Source organism: Chinchilla lanigera, unplaced genomic scaffold, assembly GCF_000276665.1.
Source record: "Chinchilla lanigera isolate Chin_1 unplaced genomic scaffold, ChiLan1.0 scaffold00059, whole genome shotgun sequence".
Lineage (NCBI taxonomy): Eukaryota > Metazoa > Chordata > Mammalia > Rodentia > Chinchillidae > Chinchilla > Chinchilla lanigera.
In genome coordinates this window covers 4,874,493-4,897,438 of record NW_004955460.1, presented here as the reverse complement: position 1 = coordinate 4,897,438, position 22,946 = coordinate 4,874,493, and the positions used below count along the sequence as shown (strand labels likewise).

The following is a 22,946-nucleotide window of genomic DNA, read 5'->3' as shown; positions in this document are numbered from 1 at the left end:
GAGTTACAGTCCCAGCCCTATGATTAGGTTTTATTTTCATGACACCTAGTCATGTAAAAGAGTGGCTAATTTTGTTTGTTTGTTTTCTTTTGTACTATATTATACTGTCCTCTTTCTTGGTGGAAGAATAGTGTGACCTATATCTTCCTACCCAAGTCTCCATTCCAGTCCAGCCTGGTACACCCAAAGGAATCAGCAAATGTTTTTCTCTTCCAGTAGGGCTGATGCTCTTTTTTTGGTACCAGGAATCAAACTCACGACCTCGTAGTATCCAAATGAATCAGGAAGCCCACACTCTTAATGCAAACTAGCCTCCTATTTCATTAATTGATGCCCTTTGGTAACTTACCTCTTCCTTGCCTTGTAAACTCCTTGTGAATGAAGAAAAAAAGAAAAGCCATGGGGTATTTGGAGAACTTTTGAAAAAGCATTCTTCATAACCTCAGACTGGAGTACTAGCAATATTTCAAAGGTGTTTAAATGGTCCCGCAAAAGCCATACAATACAGCCCAAATCTCAGGGTTCACAATCACAAAGTATTCCAAGAGATTCAATAAGATGTGTGATCCTAAAGGTAGCACCTCTGATGGTTTCTATTTTGAATGTTTATTGATCCCAAAATAACCATAATTTGATTTTTAAAACATCAAAATTTATACAAATTGAAGATTTTGATGGAAGTTGTGTAAAAAAGGAAAAGATGATTGTTAATAGCCTAAAAAAAAAGTACTTCCTCTGAAAACGACTCCTAATACAAAACTGGATACAGTGTTCCTTCTCAGTACTGCTTGTTCCTGTGCCTGCTGTAAGGAGCCATACTCAAGCAGGAGCTCTAAGTGCCTTCAGAACCTTCCTGGAGCACTTGGACAGAGACCAGGGTCGGTGAGAATCACGGCAGAAACTTCATGGTGGAAGGCTGTGGAGAGGAAAGCTGCTCACCTCGCGGCAGCTGGGAAGCACAGAAAGAGAAAAGGAGCCAAGGAGGAATGGGCCAGAGAACAGATACAATCCCCATAGTCAGACCTCCATGACCCACTCCCTTCAACCAGTCCCCAGCTCCTAAATTTCCATCACTTCCCGATAATACCATTAAATTGTGATCTCATCAACATACTAATCCCCTAGTGAAATGAGAGCCACAAGCTCTGATCACCTTCCAGAATCTCCACCCCTAAACACATGAGCTTTTGAGGGACACTTTAGATCTGAACCATAATAGGCTGTTTCCCCGGGTCCCTCCCAGCCAGCACCACCAGGAGACTCATTCCACTGCCTTCAAGGTGCCCCCCCACAGTGACATCTCCCCCATCTAAATTTTGAGAATGGTTCTATCCCCTTCATAAAGTCTCCCCAGCACCCTCCAAGGATTTCAGATTCACTATCCCTTCCTGGTTGCCCTGAGCCCCGAACCCCCACACAGCGAAGCCTGAAATAGATTTAGAGCCTTCAAATTCCTAGCTCAAACTCTCCCACTACTCTTTAACATCTCAACTATGAGACATAATGAAGTAAAACAACTCAACACGCTCTTCAAACGTAGAGAGCAAAGTAGTCATTATGTACTGTAAACATGTACTAATAAATAAAAAAGAGAGTAGTTACTAGTTACTAGGACAGGGTGGAGGGGGTATAGCTTGGATAATGGGTGACAAAATATGGTTAGGCAGAAAGAACTACTTCTATTGTTGTATAGCACAGTAAGACAACTATACTCTACAACAATTTCTTACCTATGTATAAAAAACAAAACAAGAAAACCTAGACAAGGCCAAGAATGCTGGCACACACCTTTGATCCCAGCAACCTAGGAAGCAGAGGCAAGTTCAAACCCATCCTGTGAAACTCAGTGACCAGCGATACCCTGTCTCAAAAGAGATGTAGCTTAATGTAAAGGTCCTGGGTTCAATCCCCAGGACTGCAAAAAACTAGAATTGAAGAGTTCAAAGATCCCTAGAGCACAGAAATGAGAAATGTTTGAGGAGATGGAATGTTCGTTGCTCTGACTTGATCATTACATGTTGCAGACCTGTACTGCATTATACACACAAGTGTTCTACGTCAATTAAAAATAAAAGGCAGTGGCTGTGTCACAGTTTAGGAACCATCTAAATATACACCAGTGCAATTTACCCTCCCAGAAAAAAAATGTGCGCCATAAGCAAACCTGAGCACATTAATCCCACAACAATGGGGTTTTGCCAACTACTAGCTTTGCGGGAACATAAGCCCTGCAGTCGGCAAAAGATAATCATCATCAAAATGTGTTTAGTAAGATGTTTACAGCTTTCAGTTGACTGCATTCCAAAGGGCAGAAGCTGCCTTCCCTTTTCAGTGATTGAAAAATTTCAGTCACAGGAGTTTATATAAGATAGTTTTATCAATATTACAAAGATGTCACTTTTCCTTCATCAAAAATTCAAGGCAATCACAACCAAAATCCCAGAAGGCTCTTTTGGAGAAATTGACAAACTATTTTTAAAATTTGTATGAAGATGTAAAAGATGCAAAGCACTCAAAATTATTTTTGAAAAAAAAAAAGAACACAGAAAAAACACTACATCCCATCTGCAGGCCTTTCAGAAGGCAAACTTACCAGAGTGAAAAGGTACTTAATTTCCATCCTACTAGAAAAGTAGCTTCATTCAAAGCCTTTGACTTTAACATCTTGTAAATCCTGAGCACAGTAAAAACAACAGCAGAGAACTAACTTCCTGTTGGGGACCACTACAAAATGGCTCTGAGCAGGATTTAATATTAACCAATTGGCTTTCTGGGTTCACTTGTGAGTTGTCTGAAAGCCATAGCTGAGGATGCTGGCTCCAAACCCAATTAACTTAAGGAGACTGTAGCTGCAGGCATCTCACTCCCGCCTTGAAGGCCTTCCTGGCGATAATAGTCCTCCTAAATTAACATAATGTATTACTTCGAAAAGTCCTGCCCAGATTCCCGCATTTTCTTGAATATTTTCCTCCTCTGGTTGTAAATCAAATAAATATAGGCTGCCCAGAGAAGTCTTTGGCTAAACTCAGAGAATACTGAATCTGTAAGAGAGTTAGTCCCTCCTGGAGCCCTGAAATCATTTCCATTGTCTCATTTATGTAAGCCTTCACCCTCCACTTGCTTGGGAGATTGTGGGCCTGATCAGCCTGCAATAACTAAGGGCTATTTAACCCGATAGTCGATAACTTCCTACCAGCCTCAGTCTGTGTCCCTGAGGAAATCAAATACCACACTGGGTCTTGGGTATCATGCACAATGACTGCACCATGGAAATCAAGATAGAAAAAAACTTGTGTCTAGGACAAACCCTCTCTCTCCAGCTGCGCTCTCCTGAGACAATTATTTTATATCCAGTGGATACACTAGTTCTACACCTTGCAATAAGAAATAGTATAGAGGTATTCTCTACCTTTTGTTTAAAAGGGTTCAGATAGGTTTGCCTTCTACAATGGTGTTTCTTTGCTTCCCCCTCCAGTGTATCTGTTAAAGCCATAATTTATGATACCTAACATTTAATTAGTCAGAAAACAGAATGTTGAAATCTGATTGATATAACATCCAGCTGGATTTAAAGATGCAAACACCCGAAACTGTGTTACTGCACAGTTTCCAAGAATGAATTTGTCCTTTTGATGAATGTGTTCAGTAATAGTGTAATCGATTCTTTATTTGATGGAGTCCTTTCATCCTCCCCTAAATCCACACCGCTCCATGTTGAATCTTCACACCAGCAGTTTGTTAGAAATGCAGGTGCTCAGGTCCACTCCCCAGAGGGGAACCTGCAGTTTAGCAAGATCCACAGGCAATTGATCTGTGCCCCGAAGTTTGAGAAGCCCAGCTCTAGACAATAAACTCAACATGGAACCCTCAAGCAAATCAAAGAACTGAAGCCATTATTCCTGAACATGCAGATAAAGATAAGGATAATTAATCTGGAGCTGTACAGAATGCACTCTGAATTCTGGTCATTAAAATGAAGGCAGGACAGGCATGGTGGTGCATTCCTGGAATCCCAGCTATGAGGGAGGCTGCGGCAGAAGGTTGCAACTTTGAGGTCAGGCTGGGAAGTTTAATGAGACCTTGTCTCAAAATAAAATCAAATAAATAAATAAATAGGGCTACACATGTAGTTCCCTGGGCTCAATCCCTGGAATAAAAAAAAAAAAAAAAAAATGGAACTCATGATCTCTGCTCTGTGTTTCTCCCATTCTCTTAAAGCAGACGACTGAAAAATTAACAAATGGTTAAGTGTTCTCAATCGTTGCCCGGGTTCTGGTTGATTATAGTTTAATTTGCATTTTAATGAGGCCATCACAATTAGATTTTTATAAAAAGATGATTCTGCAAACCATACCACAGGAAGAGGAATCATTCTAATCAGTCACATTTTTGTCCAAAATATGTGAATTAGCCCCAAATTTCTGGCCGAGTGACATTCAACAACTTTACATAAATGAAACAGCAACATTCGGGACATTTTTCCTTGCATTACCATGAGGGTAAGCAACACCTGGCTTGTCCCAATCCCCTGATGACTGATCCCGCACTTTCAAGTAGAAAAACAACTGGAACCAGATGAGCTGCCTGTGGCTTTGGATTTCAGAGCCAATGTTGCAAGCAACTCAGATTGCAAGCAAGCGGCTTCAATAGCAGGCAATCATAGTTGTAAATAAGATCAAACCTATGTCAAATTGCGTGTGCAGATTTTGGACACAAAATAAGACATAGGCTTTCGTCCAGCAGTTCACATGACATGGCATCATTCACACTGCACCAATCTTTGTTGCTTCCTCCAAAGACAGTCAGCGGCCAATTATCCCACGATACTTGGCTGTGGACAAGCGCTGCTGTTGCTCTGTTCAGAGCACCTGCAAATATAAAGAGCAGCCTCTGCTTCCTTTGGACTTAAACTTGTGGAAAATACAGGTTCCTGTCCTTGTCATGCCCTTCTTTTCATTTTCCTTTCCGTCCTCACCTTCTCTCAGGAGTGCCACAACAGATTCTGCTAGCATAAAATACATTTACACTGTGCCATGAAAGGATTAGTAGGAGAAAGTTTCACATCATAGAAATGTCTCTCTAAAGAATCAGGAGGACTGAAGCATCCACCATGGATAACCAGAACTCCAAGTCTCTTCCTGCAGGACCTCAGGAGATGGGTCCAAGGGAACTGGAGTGGAGAGGGAGAGGATGATGGTGGGGTATCGGGGAAGGAGGAGAAGAGGAGCAAAGAGGAGGAGGGAGAAGTGAGCAGGGAACATGGTGCACATCCAGTAGGTTGCTTATGAACTGTTAACGGACACAGCCTAAGAAATGGGAAAAGGAAAGAAATGTCTGCATCATACTCAGACATCTATGTGTGCGCATGAGCGACTGTAATGTGCTTGCTTTCTGAACACGAACCAGATGTTTGCTCTCCGGGGCATCAAGGCCAAATTAGAGACTTACATAACTAGCTGGAAAAGGGAAAAGGTAAGCATGAATGTAAATTTGAAGACTGCACCCTTGAAATTACCCAGGGTGCCAGACAACTTCAGACAGCCTTCATATGTTTCAAATCTCAGATACAGAATGTAATATCCTTTTATTTCTTTTTGAGCAAAGAACTATGCTGCAAAAGGAGAATCTTGGAAGAATGATTTCTACTAAATGCACTTGGGAGAATTCCTGGGCAGCACCATGGTGATCCAACCCTTAGGGACCCCTGCACTGCCAAAGCAGGGTCCTTCAGCTGGTCAGCTTCTGACATAGCAGATCCACCCAGATCACTCCAAAGAGCATCAACGTTGCCTTCATTTGTCAGAACTGGGCAAACCCTTCAAGTACTCCTAAGGACTTGTTATGTTAGTGTAAAATCCTACTTACCCAGTGTCCAGAAAAGAGCCATGTCTCAGCACCATAGGCTTGTAATTGCATATCATGTCTAGCCAGCTGGGAGCCCTCCCACTCAGGTCAGTCTCTAGGGCTCTGCGGGTCTCTTTCCCTTATCTGATTACCAATCTGCATCTCACACAGGGTCCCAAAGTCCTTGTTCCTAGAGTCCCTACATTACACTCCTTGCCAGCTGAATGTAGAGGTGCTCAGCTACATACATCACCATCATTAATTTCCCTGGGTTAATAATTCAATACAAAGCAGGTTCAAATAAGGAAGAAAAGATATATAAAGAAGTCTGGGGATCCAGCATAAACCAAGGCTTTCCTACCTCTTCTTCTTCACCACTCTTTGACTACAGAGGTGGGAACTAGCGAATTACATATAATCATCAGTGTACCACATGCACATTGAGAACCTCAAAGGACGAAGACCTAGCCTTCTGCTAGCCCCATATCCCTTTGCTGTCCCCATGCCTTGGGGACTGACCCAATGGACTCTTCCTCAGACTCTTGGCCTCAGCTTCTGTGGGTCACCAAGGTGTGCGGGAGGTGGTAGGTCAGGCCTTGCTCCATCCCTGCTTTGAGCTGTTGCTGGCAGGACTCGGGTCCCTTCACACCTTCCTGGAGTCCTTCCTCCAGGATTCCAGCTGTCCTCAGCCTTTTGTACATTTCCTCCCTTGTCTTTTCAGGCCCAGGAGTGACTACACCTTCCTGCTGTTGTCAATGGTCTCTGGGAATCTCAACATGCAGCGGTCAGGCCTTTAACACTCCACACTTCCACTGCTTTTTCAGCAGAGCCTCAGGAACCCTCTGAGCCGCACTCTGCTTCCTGACTGTTCTATCTCTGGTCATGTCCCACTGAGCTATCTTGAACTCAAGGGCAGTTTTAAAATGTGCAATGCAATTACAGTGTCACAGAACAAAACTGGTCCCTCAGAATGGGTTTGCAAGGTTTAAACGTGCCATTTTAATGCACAGTAAGGAGTGTGCATTTAAATAGGTGATATATGAGTCAAAGTTCTAAAGCTTGCAAATCAAGCTTGTGCCCTGGGATAAGCAACATTTCCTCATATGAAGGTCCTGAAAAATTGTCCTTGTGAGCTTTCACTAAGGTTGATGGGCCCTTGAGTGCTGCCAGAATTTGATTTCTACAAAATAAGTTTCCCAAACATGAATAGACATAAATTGGGGCCTGGTGGTTTTCCTAGCAGGGCTCTCTGGGAAGGGTAGGAGCCACATGCTTGGAGTCTTGTACCCCTTGTAGGCAAGCTGGAAAAGAATTTTGATTTCACTACAGCAGAGGAGACAGCTCTGTTACAGGTTTCACCAGCGTTGTTCTGAGTATAGAGCTTGCTAGTGAAGCTGCAACCCGGAAATCCAGATCTTGAAACATCCCTAGGGTCTGCCTCCAAAACAGGTACTTTTCCAAGGAGCTGGAAGCCTTGGGCACTTGCAGAACCAGCTGGGTCTTTCCTGCTACATCATGTCCCATTACCCATACTGCTGTAACTAATCCCTTGGCTGGGACTGGCTTCCCAATCCCATAAAGATGCAAGACACTCATTTCAGGCATCTGTATTAAGCCCAGGACTTGTTCCCTTGGAAGCACAAGACTGACCCTTGGACTTGCATCAGAAAGGATTTCTGAGGGCCTCCAATGTTCAGTCCAGAACTGAGATACCCTGAGAATTGAGTAACTTCAAGGGAATCCTGGGCCTTCCTCTCTATCAATGTACAAGTCTTGGGATAATTCACAGTCATATAATCTAGAGGCCAAAAATAAATGAATGCATATTCTGAGGGCATAATCTAGTCAGTCTTTTGTGGTACAGTCTAATGGCATCTATCAAACCCTTAAAAAATCTATACTTATCCCAGTAGCTTTGCTTCTATCAATACATTCAAGAATTAATCAGAAATAGGCTCACAGATATTGCTACAAGAAGGCCAATAACTTTATTTATGATGACAAAACAGTCAAAACAAGCTAAATACCCCCAAACAGGGAATTCATTAACTATATTACCAATATTCTTATTTCTAACATTATGATAAGCTAGAACTCCACAGCCACCTTCCTGTCCCCCATTTTCAAACAAACCTAGGAAGCACTGTTTTCAGTTGACTGCTAAACAGGCAAGAAAGTCAGGAATTACGGGAGGCAGGAAGGAGATGGGGCTGCAGCAGGTACTACTGCAGCTTCAAGTATGTTTTTATCTCTGGGGACACAGCTGCAAATGAGACAAAGGCCTGCTCTAAATTGAATTTTTTTTGTCTGGTGAGATACAATAAGAAGAAAAGAAAAAATAAAATAATCCAAGTTGTGTTCAGAGCTGAAAAAACAAAATGAGCAAAGAAAAAGATTCATGAAATATTTAAGAGGTAAACTGCAAGACAATGTGACCATGAAAAAACTAGTAGCTCAGTGTTGATCTCATTGCTGAAGTAAACAATGCATCTTCTTGAAACTTCCTCAACAAAGATTCCACAGAAAGTCCCTCCAAAGAACAGCATGTGACAGACCTCAGGAGAAGGGATTCCAGAGCAAAGAACTCAAGAGAGAAGGCTGACAGGTGTGTGCCCCAGTGGACCCACTGCTGATAAAGGTATGTGGGGCACACGTGGCCCAAAATGGGATTCAGGCAGGAGATAAGGGCTGGGGCAAACCAAACAATTGACTGGGTGGAATGTGTCAAAGGTCATAAAAGCCCAGAGGACATGCGCAGAACACAGGACCCCTAATCACTCCATGGAGCACTGTGCAGAACCAATCAGAAGTGGCACTTTCAGGCCCTCATTAGAATCTGGCGCTGTTCACAGAACCAATCAGGACAGTGGTATTCAATCTTTGGCTTACACCCAGTGGGAAGCCCAGCAACTCTTTCCACAGGGCAGTTTAAATCTGGCACCAGGCCAAGTGAGTTTTTGATAGGACAACTGCTCTACTGCTTTGTCTGCATGAGGGGGAAGCCAACCTAGAAATTCTGGAGACAAAAGAGCCTTTTCCTTTGTCTTCGGCCTGCTGTTTAAGTCCGTCCACCCGCCCACGCTCACCTTGCAGAGCATATCTCCTTTCTGCCTTCAGTAAATGTACACACTCAGTCCCTTTTCTGTGTGTCTTGTCCAATTCATTGTTCAGAACACGGAGGCCCTGGAAGGGAGACCCACAGGACCCCTCATCTAGTAACAGGACTGCAGAGGAGAGGCCCAGCATTGACCACCGAGCTTACAATGAGGGGCCAAGTTTTAAATGACTTCTTGGCTTGCCCAGAGAATGCCAAACTGTCCTCAGATCTGAGGAATCATCTCAGACACTTAGATGACATTGTTTTCAATCCAGAAGTAGTAGAAAGAGAACAATGAGACGAGCAGGGGAGGTGGTTTGTAAGTGTGCGGCTGAGAAAGACGTAGCATGTTTTCTTTCAAAGGCTTACTGTAGGTTGAGAGATGCAAAATAACAAGTAACAGTTTTGCATCTCAAAGAAAGCTGCATTTCAAAGGCATTGGTGTGCGTTAGCCCTGTGACACATTCCATAGGCAAAGCAAACTCAGGCAACTCAGCAACATGCAGGAAAGGGCAGCTGGAGTGAAGGAAGCAGCCACAAAGCCTGTGTCTGAAAGGGACACCTGAGTGCAGAACACAGCGTCTGTGTGCACAAGTTCAGAAGTTCAGGAGCAGGTTGGCCTTCTTCCATTTGCCATCCCTCCCTGAACTTCTCCTCCAAGTGACACTCCATACAGGAAAGAGTGACATGTAAGGGAATGACACAGAAGCTGAATCTAAGTACAGTCTGCTTAATGAAAACCGAGATTGTGGAGGACATGCCCTCTCCATGTTCATGCTGTCAAAATGCATCATTCATACATTCTCCAGCCTCCTCACATTCCTGGTGGACATGGTACACCCAGCTTGCCACTGCCAGCATTCTATAATCCAGCTCATAGGCCAAGACAGCGGGCATCCTCCTGAATTCATAGTGAGGTAGCCAGCCTCTTCGGTCAGCTCCTGACTATGACAACAGCAAATGACACAGCAGTCACAGAGGAAGGATAGAAAGGTGTGAATCTAACTTTCAGGTTGGGGAAGAAGAGCCTGGCTTCTAGGGAAGGTTCTGGAAGAAAACTAGGCTTGTGGTTTCCACTGCCCTGGGTCTCCCAATAGGATGGGCAGCTGGGCACTCAGGAATGAGCTCTGTCAGCTGTCACAGAAAAGAGGCCCAAATGGCTCCCGATCATATTGTCACACAGAGTCTAATGGAGCCCCACCTCCTCTGGCTGAGAAGCGAGGATGCCCACTACAATAACTTCAGCTGCATGGGCTGCCTGAGAACTGCGGTACATGCTTTACTTCACTTATGCCTCAAAGTAGTCCATAAGCCAGGGACCATTACAAGTCTCACCTTACAGATGAGAAAACTGAGGTTTACCATTGGGAACAGAGGAAATGCCCCCCACCGCGTGTTATGTAACTAGTAAGCAATAGAGCTAGGACTTGAAATCTCAGGTCTGTGTTTTTTTGTTTTTTTTTTTTTTCCTAGTACTGGAGGTTGAACAGAGGGACCTCCACACTGAGCTACATCCTCAGCCCTTCTTTTTATTTTCTATTTTGAGACAGGGTCTCAATAACTCACTACATTGCCTAGGCTGGGCTCTAACTTGCAATCCTCCTGACTCAGCTTCCCAGAGTGCTGGAATCACAGGCTTGTACCACCACATCTGGCTAGGTCTGTGCATTTAATAACATCTTGCTGCAGGATGCTGAGCTTGTGGGTTACCTCAAGTCAAGAGTCCACTTGTTCCTTGTGCTGCTGACACCGGTGGCACTTGGATATGTAGACTACTGACTGGGGTCATGTAACATAGCCTCACCAAGTCACAGTGAGTCCAAAAGAAATACTAAAGCCATGCAATGAAGTGTGTGTCTACAGACAGTTCTGTTCTTCCAGTCCTGTTAGCTGAAGTCCTATGACTACAAAAATCTCCCATAAAACTGTCCCTTTCTTATATGCATACCACATTGCTTTGTGGCCCTGAAGTGCCTTCCATGAACAAGTAAAGGCTATTTCTCCACCCCTTGAATTTGAACTTGACCACGAAATTCCCTATGCACATGTGTACTTTCTTTTGCTTGGATATCCTAACAAACCATGCTCTGTGGACAAATATAGATTAGGCTGTTGCATAATGAGGCACATGTAACCAAGTCATCCTACTGTCCCAGTCACTAACAAATCAATCACTGTCATATGAGTGAAGAGTAGGGTTATGCTGGACCACCCAGCCCCAGCCAAGATGGCCTGAATCACAAAAACTACCCCATCTGACCCACAGAGTTAAGATGAATAGTAAATATATGTTGTTTTCAGCCACCATGACTTGGGATGGTTTGTTACACAGCATAAGCTAGCTGACACAAAAATTTAGAAAGGAAAGCTCTGACATGTTTTATCAGCAATGCAATAGGACCTTGGCAGTATTCACCCCACCCAAGCCACCCTCTCCATATGTTATGTCTTTTCAAGAGAACCTGTTCTAAATCCAGGACAGTAAGCACAGTGTTTGTTTCTTTGTTTTGTATTGTATTGTTTGCTGCCTATCTCTCTCCCCAAAGCTTTGAATTCAGTGCTCCTCCTAGGAGGGTTCCCAAGCCTGCCTGCAGCAAAGTAGATTCATCTGATAGGAATGCAATCAAAATCTGAATGCATTAGATTAATCCTCGGAGATTCTTACTGCACTAGTTCTGGGTGAGGCCACAGATGGCTGTTCTGTTCTCTAGAATCATACTGTGAGGGTTTGAAATCTATCCATGCAGTTGGCTGACTGACAGATCATTTTCACCACAGTTCTCTCAAACTTAGACTGTTAGAAAACTGGAAATTCTTGTGCCCATCAAAGAAATGATATCTTTAATAAAGAATAAGACTCACAGCCTTTTCTGAAGCACCAGATTCTTCCTATTTGAAGGGCCAGTAACCAGGACCCTCAGCTGGCACATGGCTACAAAGTCACTGGCAGGTATATGGCTATTGCTGCATGAGACCTCAGATGAGTCCTTCAACCTCCCCTATGTTCATCTTTCCAATCTAGGATGAGGAATACATAGAATCATGTGCCATGAAGTCCTCTGCCATTTCTGAATGTATGACTGCACACTCATTATCGACATTCCTAACTCAATGGTCTATGCGGGGTCTTCTTGTGAAGTCAGTTAGCGAACCCTGCCTTCCCAATTTATAATAGCTAAATCTTAGAAACAATCAATGTTCCCATCAATGGATGGAAAAAGAAAATGTGGTTTTTATATACAATGGGGTACTATTCTGCCATAAAGAAGGATAAACTTGAGGCATCAAATGGGTGCATCACAAAACCATAATTTTAAGTGAGATAAATTGGGCACACAAGTTTAGATATCGCATTGTTTCTCATATGTGAGAAACCCAAAATGTAAATCAGGAGCATAATGGAGGATAGATATTAGAGAGTAGGAAGAACATGTTCAAATGGGAAGGAGAACAGGAGAGGGGGGAAGGGAGAAGGAAGGCAGAGAAAAAGGATTTAACAAAGAGAATGAAAGGAAAAAATGGAAACAAAGTCTTGTAAATGGAGAAAGGAAGAAGGGTTGAAGGGAGGGGAGGAGAATGGAAAAAAGAATTATGATACATTATGTGCAGGTACAGATTCCCTATGATGAATGTGGTCATTATGTATGGCAAACATGTACCAATAAAAAAAGAAATACTGAACACCAACCAAGGTGCTAGGCACCTGCCAGACAGAGAGAGAGAGAGAGAGAGAGAGAGAGAGAGAGAGAGAGAAGCAAAACCCAGGGACTCCTGAACTGATCACATTTCCAAAGAAGAGAAAAGATAATTTTCTCTGGAAAACAAGATCTAACCAGAAAATAAGGCCCACATTTAAAAAGCATTTTTAAAAATGCTCATAAGATAAATCATAGTCCAAAAATAAGCCCCAGGGCTGGGGATTTAGCTCAGCGGCACAGCACCTGCCCAGCAAGTGGAAGGTCGTGAGTTCAATTCCCTGCACCGGAAAAAAACAAACAAACAAACAAAAATAAGCCCCAGCTAAGATCGTTAGCCAGATGAATGCTTTTTGTGTTTGCAGCACAGGACGTACTGAATTCTAAAATAACATTAATATATGATTAAGTATAAATAATATTATTGACATTAACACTTCCAATAAAAGATAGTATAAATCATAATTAAGTGTTTGTAAATATCCAAGTGGGCACCTTTGGGTGGGAGGTCAATACCTATGTAAACAGAGGAACTCAAGCTTGATCACCAGATGACCAATTGGAGCAGAGACAAACACAAATAACGTGCACTCTTGACAGCGAATGGACGTGTGTAATATGAATCTTCAGAATGCACTATGTCATGTGCTGTAACAGACATACTTAATGCAATCATGTGAAACAGAAATGCTTTCTCAATTTTGCTGCCTGCAATTTTTTGTTGCTTTTGTATGGGTCACTGATCTTAACTGTCATCGTTTTTGTTGTCACTCTTGTCTCGTAAGTCTACAATTAACACTTGATTTGCTGGAAACTCTGTGAAGGCCAGCCTGCAGGAGGTTGTGCCTCGGGTGAAGAATCCATGGGGTAAAGTCCCTGACACCTCTGTTGTCAATGCTCTACGAGCAGGCCACGTGGACAAGATGTACTCATGGAGGCAGAGCTCTATGGCTGGACATGAGACTGGGGCCAATGGTTCTGTGGGAAATACAGTCACAAGAATTTCGGGCTAGAGTTCGGGTTTGGAGTTGTGACAATGTTCCAGAAGATGATGATATGACTGTATTTGAATAAATGTAGAATTCTGCACATGAATAAATGTAGATTTCTGTACATCAAAATGTAGCTTTTTGTACATGCATAAATGATTGTTGTACATGAATAAATGCAGATTGGTGTATGTGAAAAAATAAGACATGCCCTAAAAATAAGCCCTATTGCATCTTCTGGAGCAAAATTTGATATAAAGCTCAGTCTCATTTTCAGGGAATACGATAGCACAAGAGTGGCCCTAAAGAAAGGACGAAAGCAGCTGCTTCTGACTCAGGTGCACGGACACACCAAGAATTCACTGTCTCTTAAGACTCACATGCTAGTAGACTAATTCACAATCTTATGGTATGTGGAAATGGGGCCTTTAAGGGGTTTTGACCAGCTCCTGAGAGAGGAGCCCCAACAATGACATTACACCATCGTGAGAAGAGACACCAGACCTTCCCCCTCTGCCTGTGAGGACACAGCAAAAAGACAACCATCTGCAGGCCAGAAAGAGTTATATGAGACCCAGAATCTGGAAGCACCTCAGTCTTGGGCTTGTGAGAAGTAAATGTCTGTGTTTACACCATCCGTGTGTGGCATTTTATCATAGCAGCTCCTGCTAAGACAAAAGCCCTCCTGAAAAAGGTGAGACTTCAGTTGAAAATGCCAGGAAGAAATAAAGTAGGAAATAAAGAAATCAAGAGACAGGTGGAAGCCAAGGCAGAGAAACCAAAGAAGGTCACTTCATTCATGAAGTTAGTAAAGAAAGGGAGAAAGAGCTTTCTTTTTACAAGCTTATCAGAATACATATTGGAGGTATATTCATTAAGGAATGAATGAATGAATGAATGAATGAGTGAGTTCCATGGTTCATCCACTTCATAGGCAAAACATCAGTAACAAACACATCATGATCAAATAGTTGCAGATCAAGGCATTTGGTAAGTATCCACACTACACTTCTCCCAGGAGGCTATGAGCTCTGAAAGGAGAAAGGCCTAAGTTAAGTAACTCTCCAAAAGTTATACAACTAAAAATTCAGAGTTAGGATTTGAATCTAGGAATCTGAACTTCTGAACATGAATATTCAGAATATGAACTTCTGAAGCAGTAACTCCACTGTCTCCTCTTAGGGGGCTCAGGAAGTATTTGTTGAGGTAAAGATTTATACAGGATCAAGACTTTATAGTGTCTTAAAAAAATAGTACACATTTTTAAGTGAATAATGATTTTAAAACAATAAGAATCCCAAATTTTTTAAAATTCCAAATTTAAGTATAAATCCTTGGTTAGAGATCATGGAAAATCTTTAAAAAGCTAAAATCTCATAATTTCAACAATCAGCAAAAACTACTACAACCATGTGGCATTGTCCCCCTCTTATACTGTAACTACCTTTTATTTTATACCTCTAGAGTTATAATTTCCCTTAAAACTATATCATAAGAATTGATTACCTCATCAAACGTGTTAAAGCTTATATATTTAACCCAGCCCATAATATTTTTGTCACATTACCTGGTGCAATGGTTTCCTTGGTGACAAACACCTGAGATGTCCCCAAGTTTTTATAATAATAAACTAATACCTCTCAATGCTTCTAAGGTTTTTCTTGGGCATTAAAATAAATCCCTAGCATTTTAAAGTTCAATAAGTAATTGAGGCAAAATAGCTCAAATTATTAACCAAGTGTGAAACTGGGGACATGACTAAGACTTCAATGTTGCCTGATTGGCAGCAGTGGTCTGGGGCTTGGGCATCACTGGATGAACAGACAGGACCTCTACATACACCAAAGAAGCTAGATGGACTGCAGCCTGCCACTCAGGATAGCCTGAGCATCCCTGATCAAGAAACTTGGGACCAGAAATGTTTTGATATTGGATTTCCCCCCCCACTCTCCAGTGGAGGGCTTTAGTAAATTTCAACATATATGATGAGATATATTCAGACAGGAACTGGTATAATCATAAAGTTATTTATGTTCCATATACACCAAATACAGAGAGCATGAAGGTAATTTTGCATGATATTTTAAATAATTTCATACATGAAACAAAGTTTCCCAATGGGAGAGTTTTCCCCTTTTGATGTCAGATCTGTGCTCAAAAAGCTTTGGAATTGAAAGTATTCTGGGATTTCTGGGTCGAAGATACTCACCCTGCAGAGTAGGGGATGCAAGACTTAGGAGACAGCCAGACAGAAAAGAAGCTGCCAAGGCCTCAAGTGCCCCAGGTAGGGTCACTTGAACTTGATGGGATGGCTGGTAGTCAGGAGTTTCTGCACCTAAGGACCGGAGGGCCTCGGGGCCAAAATGATGAGTGACACACCACACCTTTGAGCCACCATCAAGAACCAAGCTTGACACAAAACCAGGAGCTCCTCACTGATGCTGGAGAATCAAAGCCCTCAGATACTCCATTCACTCTCTTATATACCTGAGGCTGAAACGGAACTGCTATCTACACAGAATGAGTCTTTTCCCATACTCTACTATATTGCTTCTTACTACCATTAATTGTGATATGTCAACTTGACTTTAGTGAGAAAATCTTTAAAGATTGGTAAAGCAGTTCTGGGTGTGTCTGTGGATGACTGATAAACCAGCAAATGGAGGTGAGAAGACAACAGCTGGTTGTGTGTAGCCTCAACCAACAGGCTTATACCCTGAATGGAATTAAAAGGGAAAGAAGACGGAAGTGCACTCATTTTAAAGAGCTCCAGTCTTCCCGAGTGGATGCACCCTTTGCTTCCACAGCCATTGGACATTGGTGTCCAGGTTCTTCACCCTTCTGAGGCAGACTCCTGCCAGCGACTCTTCAGGGAACTTCTAGGCCTTTGACCTTGGCTTGGTGATGCATCCTTGATCCCTCTTCTTCTGGGGTTTCCATCTTCTAAAGCTGAACAGCTACTGGCTTCCCCTCACTCTCCAGCATGCAAAGGACTGCTGTGCATTCTCCTGCCTCTGATCCTGTAAACCTACCTAATCAATCCTCTTGTATAATTATACATATATTTTTGGTTAATTCCATTCTTCTAGAGAACTGTAAGTAATACACCTCTACTCTGAGGCACTTTCTTTGAATTAAGACTGGTTATTTGGAGGTCTCAGTGGTGAATATAAATTTCATCTATAAATATATATTTTAAAAAGTCTTACCTGGATGATTCCTAGTTTGTCCTGGTAAAGGATTCTTTGATTATATTGTTTTGTTTGGTTTACCATAAGTTTATTTAGGATTTCACACAAGTTAGGCCTGTGTTCTTGGCCACATTGCTTAATCTAGGAAGCAGGTATATCAGATTGCTGGAGCTATCATAAGAAAATACCACCAGCAGGTTAAAAGTCAGCAACTTCTTTTCACAGCTCTGAGGGCTGGAAGTCCAAAGTCAAGGTGTTGGTGGCTTATGTTCTCTGCAAAAGGCCTCTCTGTTGTTTTTTTACATGATCTTTTGTTGCTTTTCTGTGTCCTGATTGCCTTTTTGTATAAAGACACAGTCAGATTGGGGCAGGATGTACCTTTGTGGCCACATTTTAATGTAATCACCTTTATAAGATTCATCGCCTTCAAAATACAGTGATGTTCTGAGACACTGGGGGTTAAGGCCTCAAACATATGAATTTGTGGAATGTGATTCAGCCCATACTGAGGGCTGAGGGAATTGGGCCTGGGTCCTTCACCTCTATCAAACAATCCCTTCCTTTCAGTAAGTCATTGATCCATGCTTAGCATTTCCTCTGTTCTCCCAGGTTTTGTAAAACAATTTTGTTTACAAGAGAAAATGCTAATGAGCCCCAAAACACTGGAACAAAAGGTCAAAGCAACATCTGTGAAATTATCACATGCCCTTTAAAAGTCTGAGAAAGTATCTGAGTCACATTAATAGCACAGGGACCACCATCCCAAAACATGATTCCTATACCTCCCCCTCACGGTCTTTGTTTTATTTACTTTTTTTTTATTCTGGGGGCTAGTTTGCTTTTGCACATTTTACAGTATTCCTGTTAAGCGGGAAAACTTCTTTACTGCTATAACCCCCCCCCAAAAAAATGACTTTGGGAAAACCACCTACAAACAAAAAAATAGTCCTAATTTTATCAAGTTATAGAGGGGTTCCAAACCTTCTGAAGCTCATTAGCACTTTCAAAGCATAGAGTTATTATGGCAATGTATTTCTATCTATAAATCCTTTGGATCACATTCTGCAAGCGTTTCTGCCCACATAATATGAGGTCATCAAATGAATGTTATTAACCAGCACTTTCAACTCCAGGAAAATTTTATACACTGGTTGTTTTGCACTGTGTAGAAAAATCTCAAATTTAAAATAATTACAATGCATTATAAACCAGGAAATAGAGTTTTGTATTTATATCATACTCTCAACACTAAAGTAATCATAATAATGAAACTAATACTTTATTAAGCCTCTCCTTTTCAAACTATGCTGAAAATATTCATGCATATTTTTCTATAACCACTCGAGGAACAAGCAGTGTTGCTCTTTGCCTTTTGGTTTTTAAGCCATCCAGCATTTATGCAGCAACTAAATCAGTATATCAGGTACTAAGTGGGGATATTTATATATTCCAATGTTCTCATTTATATTTTGATCTAGTTTTCATTGTCAAGATCTGCTAAAATTTTACAGATATATTAAGTATGGTTTCGAATTAAAACTTTAAAATGTCTTCATGCATATTAAGATTTTAAGAAACACTATCTTTAAAACAGGAATCATTTCTTGCCAGGTATGATGGCTCATGCCTAATAATCCCAGCACTCCATGAAGCTGAGGTAGGAAGATTGCAAGTTCAAGTCCAGCCTGGACAATTTAGTGATTTAGCAACACAATGCACTATTTCAAAATTTTAAAACATTTTAAAATTTAAAATAGGTGCTGGGGGCACAGTATGAGAGGGAGGCACAGAATGTCAAGGATCCCTGGGAGTGGCACAGCAAGGCTGTGGCTCAGAGGCCAGAGCAAAACCATGTGCACCTCTGTACACTACTGGCAGAAACGTAAATTAGTCCAGCCACTATGGAAGTCAGTATGGAATAAACTAAAATGAGAACCAACACATGACCCAGTTATACCACTCCTTGGTACATACTGAAAAGAATTAAAGTCCCTGAAATGTAAGGATAACTGCATACTTGTGTTTATTTTGGTACAGCTCACAATAGCCAAGGTACAGAATCAGTGTAGATGCCCATCAATAGATGAAAGCATGAAGAAAAGGTGGCATATACACACAATGGAGTATTATTCAGCCAGAGAGAAGAATGGAATTATACCACTTCCAGGAAAATAGATGGAACCAGAAATCATCACATTAAGTGAAAGAAGCCACACTCACAAGGACATGTATCATATTTTTCCTAACATACGAAGTAAAAACAAAGCAAACAAACAACAACAACAACAAAAAAAAAACACACATGAAAGTGCAACAGCAAGCAGAAACACTGACATGACACCCAGGATTTGGAGGCAGATTTATTTACATCAACAGGCACTGATTGGGATCATTCTCAGACTATCAGGCCCCAATTTCTGGTGGTTTAGGGCTTATACTGGATAAGCAAGGAGGAAGTACAGAGGTAGAATGGCTTGACAATTGGAGATTGGTTTACACATTGTGCATCATAGTGACCAGCTATGCATCACAGTGACCAGCTATTTCTAAGAAATGGGAGCAACCAGAACTGGAACAAGAACTATTACCTGAACAACCAACAAACTGAAGTATACTGGCTGGGGAGGAGAGGGCATTTTTACTGCATTTCCCCCTTTTTTAGTTTTCCCAGCGAATCTTTGCTGGATATATTACATGTGATCTTCTGAGACAAGGCCCAGCTAGAATTTAGTGTTGTCAGTGATCCTAGGATGGGCTCTAGTCAAGGTCCCCAAGATTGCCTTATTATAGAGTTTTTCCCTAAGTTGTTTTTTAAGAAGAAACATAATTTAGGTCTGTCTGTTCTGTAACATTACTCTGGTAAGGTAGTGAGGGAGTTAATCTGATTTAGGAGAGTGTCCATTGTGCCTTGAATGCTCATTAAATCTTGGTCAAGTGTATGATTGTTCTATTCTCTTGGGGCAACCATCCATACAGTTTAAGGCAAAAAAGAAAAAAAAAAAAATCACAGCTAGTAGAGGGGCAGGGAAGCAAAGACTGGGATAAGCAGCCTGAAAAGACACAAAAATCAAGAGGAATAGGTATGGAGCAATCCTGTGAACAATGTCCTCAGGCTTTAGTTGTGTGTGCATTATCTCTTCAGAATGAGCCTCCGAGGAGCTGTCCAGGTAAATTTTTCAGTGGATCTAATGCTGGATTTCTGAAACTTGTAGAGGTAATTAATACATACCTAGGTTATATGTGTGGGTAGGAATATGTACAGACATAGCTGGCCTTTTCAAGCTGTTTACAAGCTGTATATAGTTTTTATTTAATCTAGTTTTTCAGTTACCTCTGCTACAAATGCAGGTCTCTTGTTGCTACCAATGATCAACAGTATGCCATATCTAGGGATGATTTTTTTTACAGCAGGACCCTACAAACTTTTCTTCTCAGTATGGGTAGGGAAGACAAAGTTGGGACCAGTGACACAGACACTGAAGCCCGAGTTGGCTATAGGGGTATGGGCGCCAGCACAGTGGCTTGAGCTTACAGAACAAATGGTAGAGCGCATATCTGGCTCTAATTTTCTGGGAATGCTGGGGTTTTAGTCAACTGGATCCCAGGAGGGGGCTTAGGCCTGTGGACTGGATTATTTTGCATCATTGGTAGCAGGTTTCCAAATAGATTTGCTGTGCAGATCATCCCTGCAGGAGAGCTTTAGCCAAAATAGTTTTATCCAAGCTGACCATAGCATACTTAGCCTGTCAGACTTTATTTCTAACAGAGCTACTTCCATCCATAAACAGAATATACTCAGCATCTGTCAGGGTGTCCTTTTTTAGAACAGCTCATGCCGGTACAGCATGTCACACCTGAAGAGTTAGGTTTCAGTCTAAGCTGAGCTTGTCAGCTTTCTTGATCAGGACAGTGGCTGTTAGAACAGAACCAAAGGGAGGAGGCAGCCCTTAGAGGCCACTGGGCACTGCCAGGGACTGACAATCTGTGTAAGCAGCACTGTTTTTGTGAACTCAAGGATCCAGACTTCATAGAAGCCAGTAGCTCCAAAAAATTTTCAGTTTCTTTCTTGCAGCCACTTTCTGCCAGATATTATAGCAGACCTCTTGTGTCTCTACAGCAGGCAGCTTGGGTGTCATTCTGGAAAACTAGCAAGGTCAGCTGTGAGGGCTACTCCAAAGAGGGTAAAACAAGTTTTTGAACTTCTGGGAGGTTAAGTTCAGGTCAGTTGTGAAGAGGAACTGGCTGAAAGGAGCCAATCAAAGGCAGAAGAGGGAATTTTTAGGTCCAGGCAGGTGTACCAGCAGGTAGTGGGTGGCAAGAGACTGAGGCAATGTATATGGAGGGCAATTGCAGTGGTATTGGCAGCTTGGAGATCTTGAACTGGCTTTATAGGCAGGAGAAGTTTACTGTTTGGTGCAGGTGGGGGTTTCCTTGCAACAGAGCTTGCACCAAAGGGGCACAATTGATAGCAAGCCCTAGGGGTGAGTCTTTGTTCATACTTGTGGAAATGAGTCTCTCAAAATTTCAGGATTACGATTACCAGACATTTCAGGCAAATGTAGGCACTGTCTTGGCATATAGTCAGAGTCAATGACAAGTCGAGGACAGCAGACCTGAGTGTGAGGGAGGCTGGTGACATCCCAGGAAAGGTATAAGGCACCCAAGCATGCAACTTCATTAACTTCAGACATGTTTACTGGCTTCTTGCCTCCCTTTTTGAGGTCTGCCAGGAGAACAGTGCCACACTGATCTAAGGCTTCACAGCCCTCTGTCAAATTACAGTATCAGTTTGGATGTGCTCAGGACAGGACTCTGTTCACCCAAGCATGAGGATCAACCACAGAGGTGGGGACTTCTGATTTTAATCAGGCTTGAGCCCCATCTAAAACATGGTGGCATTTTTTAGTATTAAACAGAGTCAGAAGGAGTTGCTGACACAGGACTATGTTGGCAGGTGGGTACACAGATGTGGAGCCAAGGTGGAAGAATTCTTAACCCCTTATGGCAACTGAGTCCAAGAGAATTTATCTGGGACAGCAGGAGGAGGGGGCAGGTCAGACTTGGGGTCATTGGGCAGAAGAAGATAAAGCTTTTCTGGCTTGAGCTGAATCTGAGAGCCTCTCAGAAGGTTGTTATGCCAAGGATTTAGCTCAGTGGCATAAGCTCCTGCCTGGCAAGCACAAGGTCCTGAGTTCAATTCCCCGGTACCAAAAAGAAAAAAAAGTCAGATGGTTGTTATGGTTTGTTTCTGCATGTCCCCCCAAATCCTCATGCAGTCATGGAGCAGGCTTTTAGAGTTTATGATTGAGCCATGATCCAAAGCTGGGATTATGGTTGTGAGTGCTATACCCGTCCTGGGGTGGGTAGTGTGTATACAATGTAAGGGAGGAAAAGAAGCTGCTTGTAGCCATTCCTCCCTTTGGCGCTTCTTGCCTTTGCTGTGTTCTGCCACCATGAACACTTGCCCTCTGCTATGTGCCACTCTGCCTTAGAACCAGCCCAGTATGGACTGAAACCTCCACAAACTGTAAGGTAAATAAACCTTTCCTTCCTTAATTTTGGGTGCAGGTATTTTGTTCCAGCAACAAGAAAAAAGTAACTGAGACAATGGCCTTGCAGGTTTGCTTTGGCAACTTGGATGATGTCTTGTTGTACAGGACACAAGTGCAGAGCCAAGATGGGAGAGCTTTTAACCCCTTATGGCAAGTGAATCCAAGTGAGGTGGCCTTTTGTCTTGAGATTTTCCCAGTTGAAGGGGTTTATGGGAGCAATTCACAAGCAGAGGAAGGCATCTTTTAACAGTTAACAGTCTAGTAGGCTGACCTGTGGCTGGATGCCTGTTTATACTTCCTGTGACATCTGACAGCAGTGGAGGTCATGGTGAGGTAGCATGACTGATAGCCAGGCCTGAAGGTGAATCTTTAGTTCATACCTCTGGGAAGAGCGTTTTACAACTTCAGGATTATGGTTATCTGTCCCAGGCTAATGTAGGCATAAACAAGAGGGAGGTTGACTGGCTTCGTGTGAAGGAGATATCCTCCTAGGCTGTACATTTGTGCCTTGGGCAGAAGGAGTGAGAGCCAAGAGTCCCAGTTGCTCCAGTGATGATAACTTTTTGACAGAGGGAACT

General features: G+C 42.4%; 1 protein-coding gene across 3 annotated transcripts in view; it reads right to left on the bottom strand.

Annotated features, from left to right (window-relative positions):
- Amph (amphiphysin) overlaps window positions 1-22,946 on the bottom strand; it is a 219,913-nt gene that overhangs the window by 126,874 nt on the left and 70,093 nt on the right. Inside the window, exon 2 of one of the 3 annotated variants that reach the window (XM_013521259.1) lies at window positions 14,288-14,294. The exons of the other annotated variants lie outside the window; for them this stretch is intronic. Within the exon in view, the coding sequence (XP_013376713.1) occupies window positions 14,288-14,294 (7 nt within the window). The remainder of the gene's footprint in view (window positions 1-14,287; window positions 14,295-22,946) is intronic. 3 annotated transcript variants of the gene reach the window in all.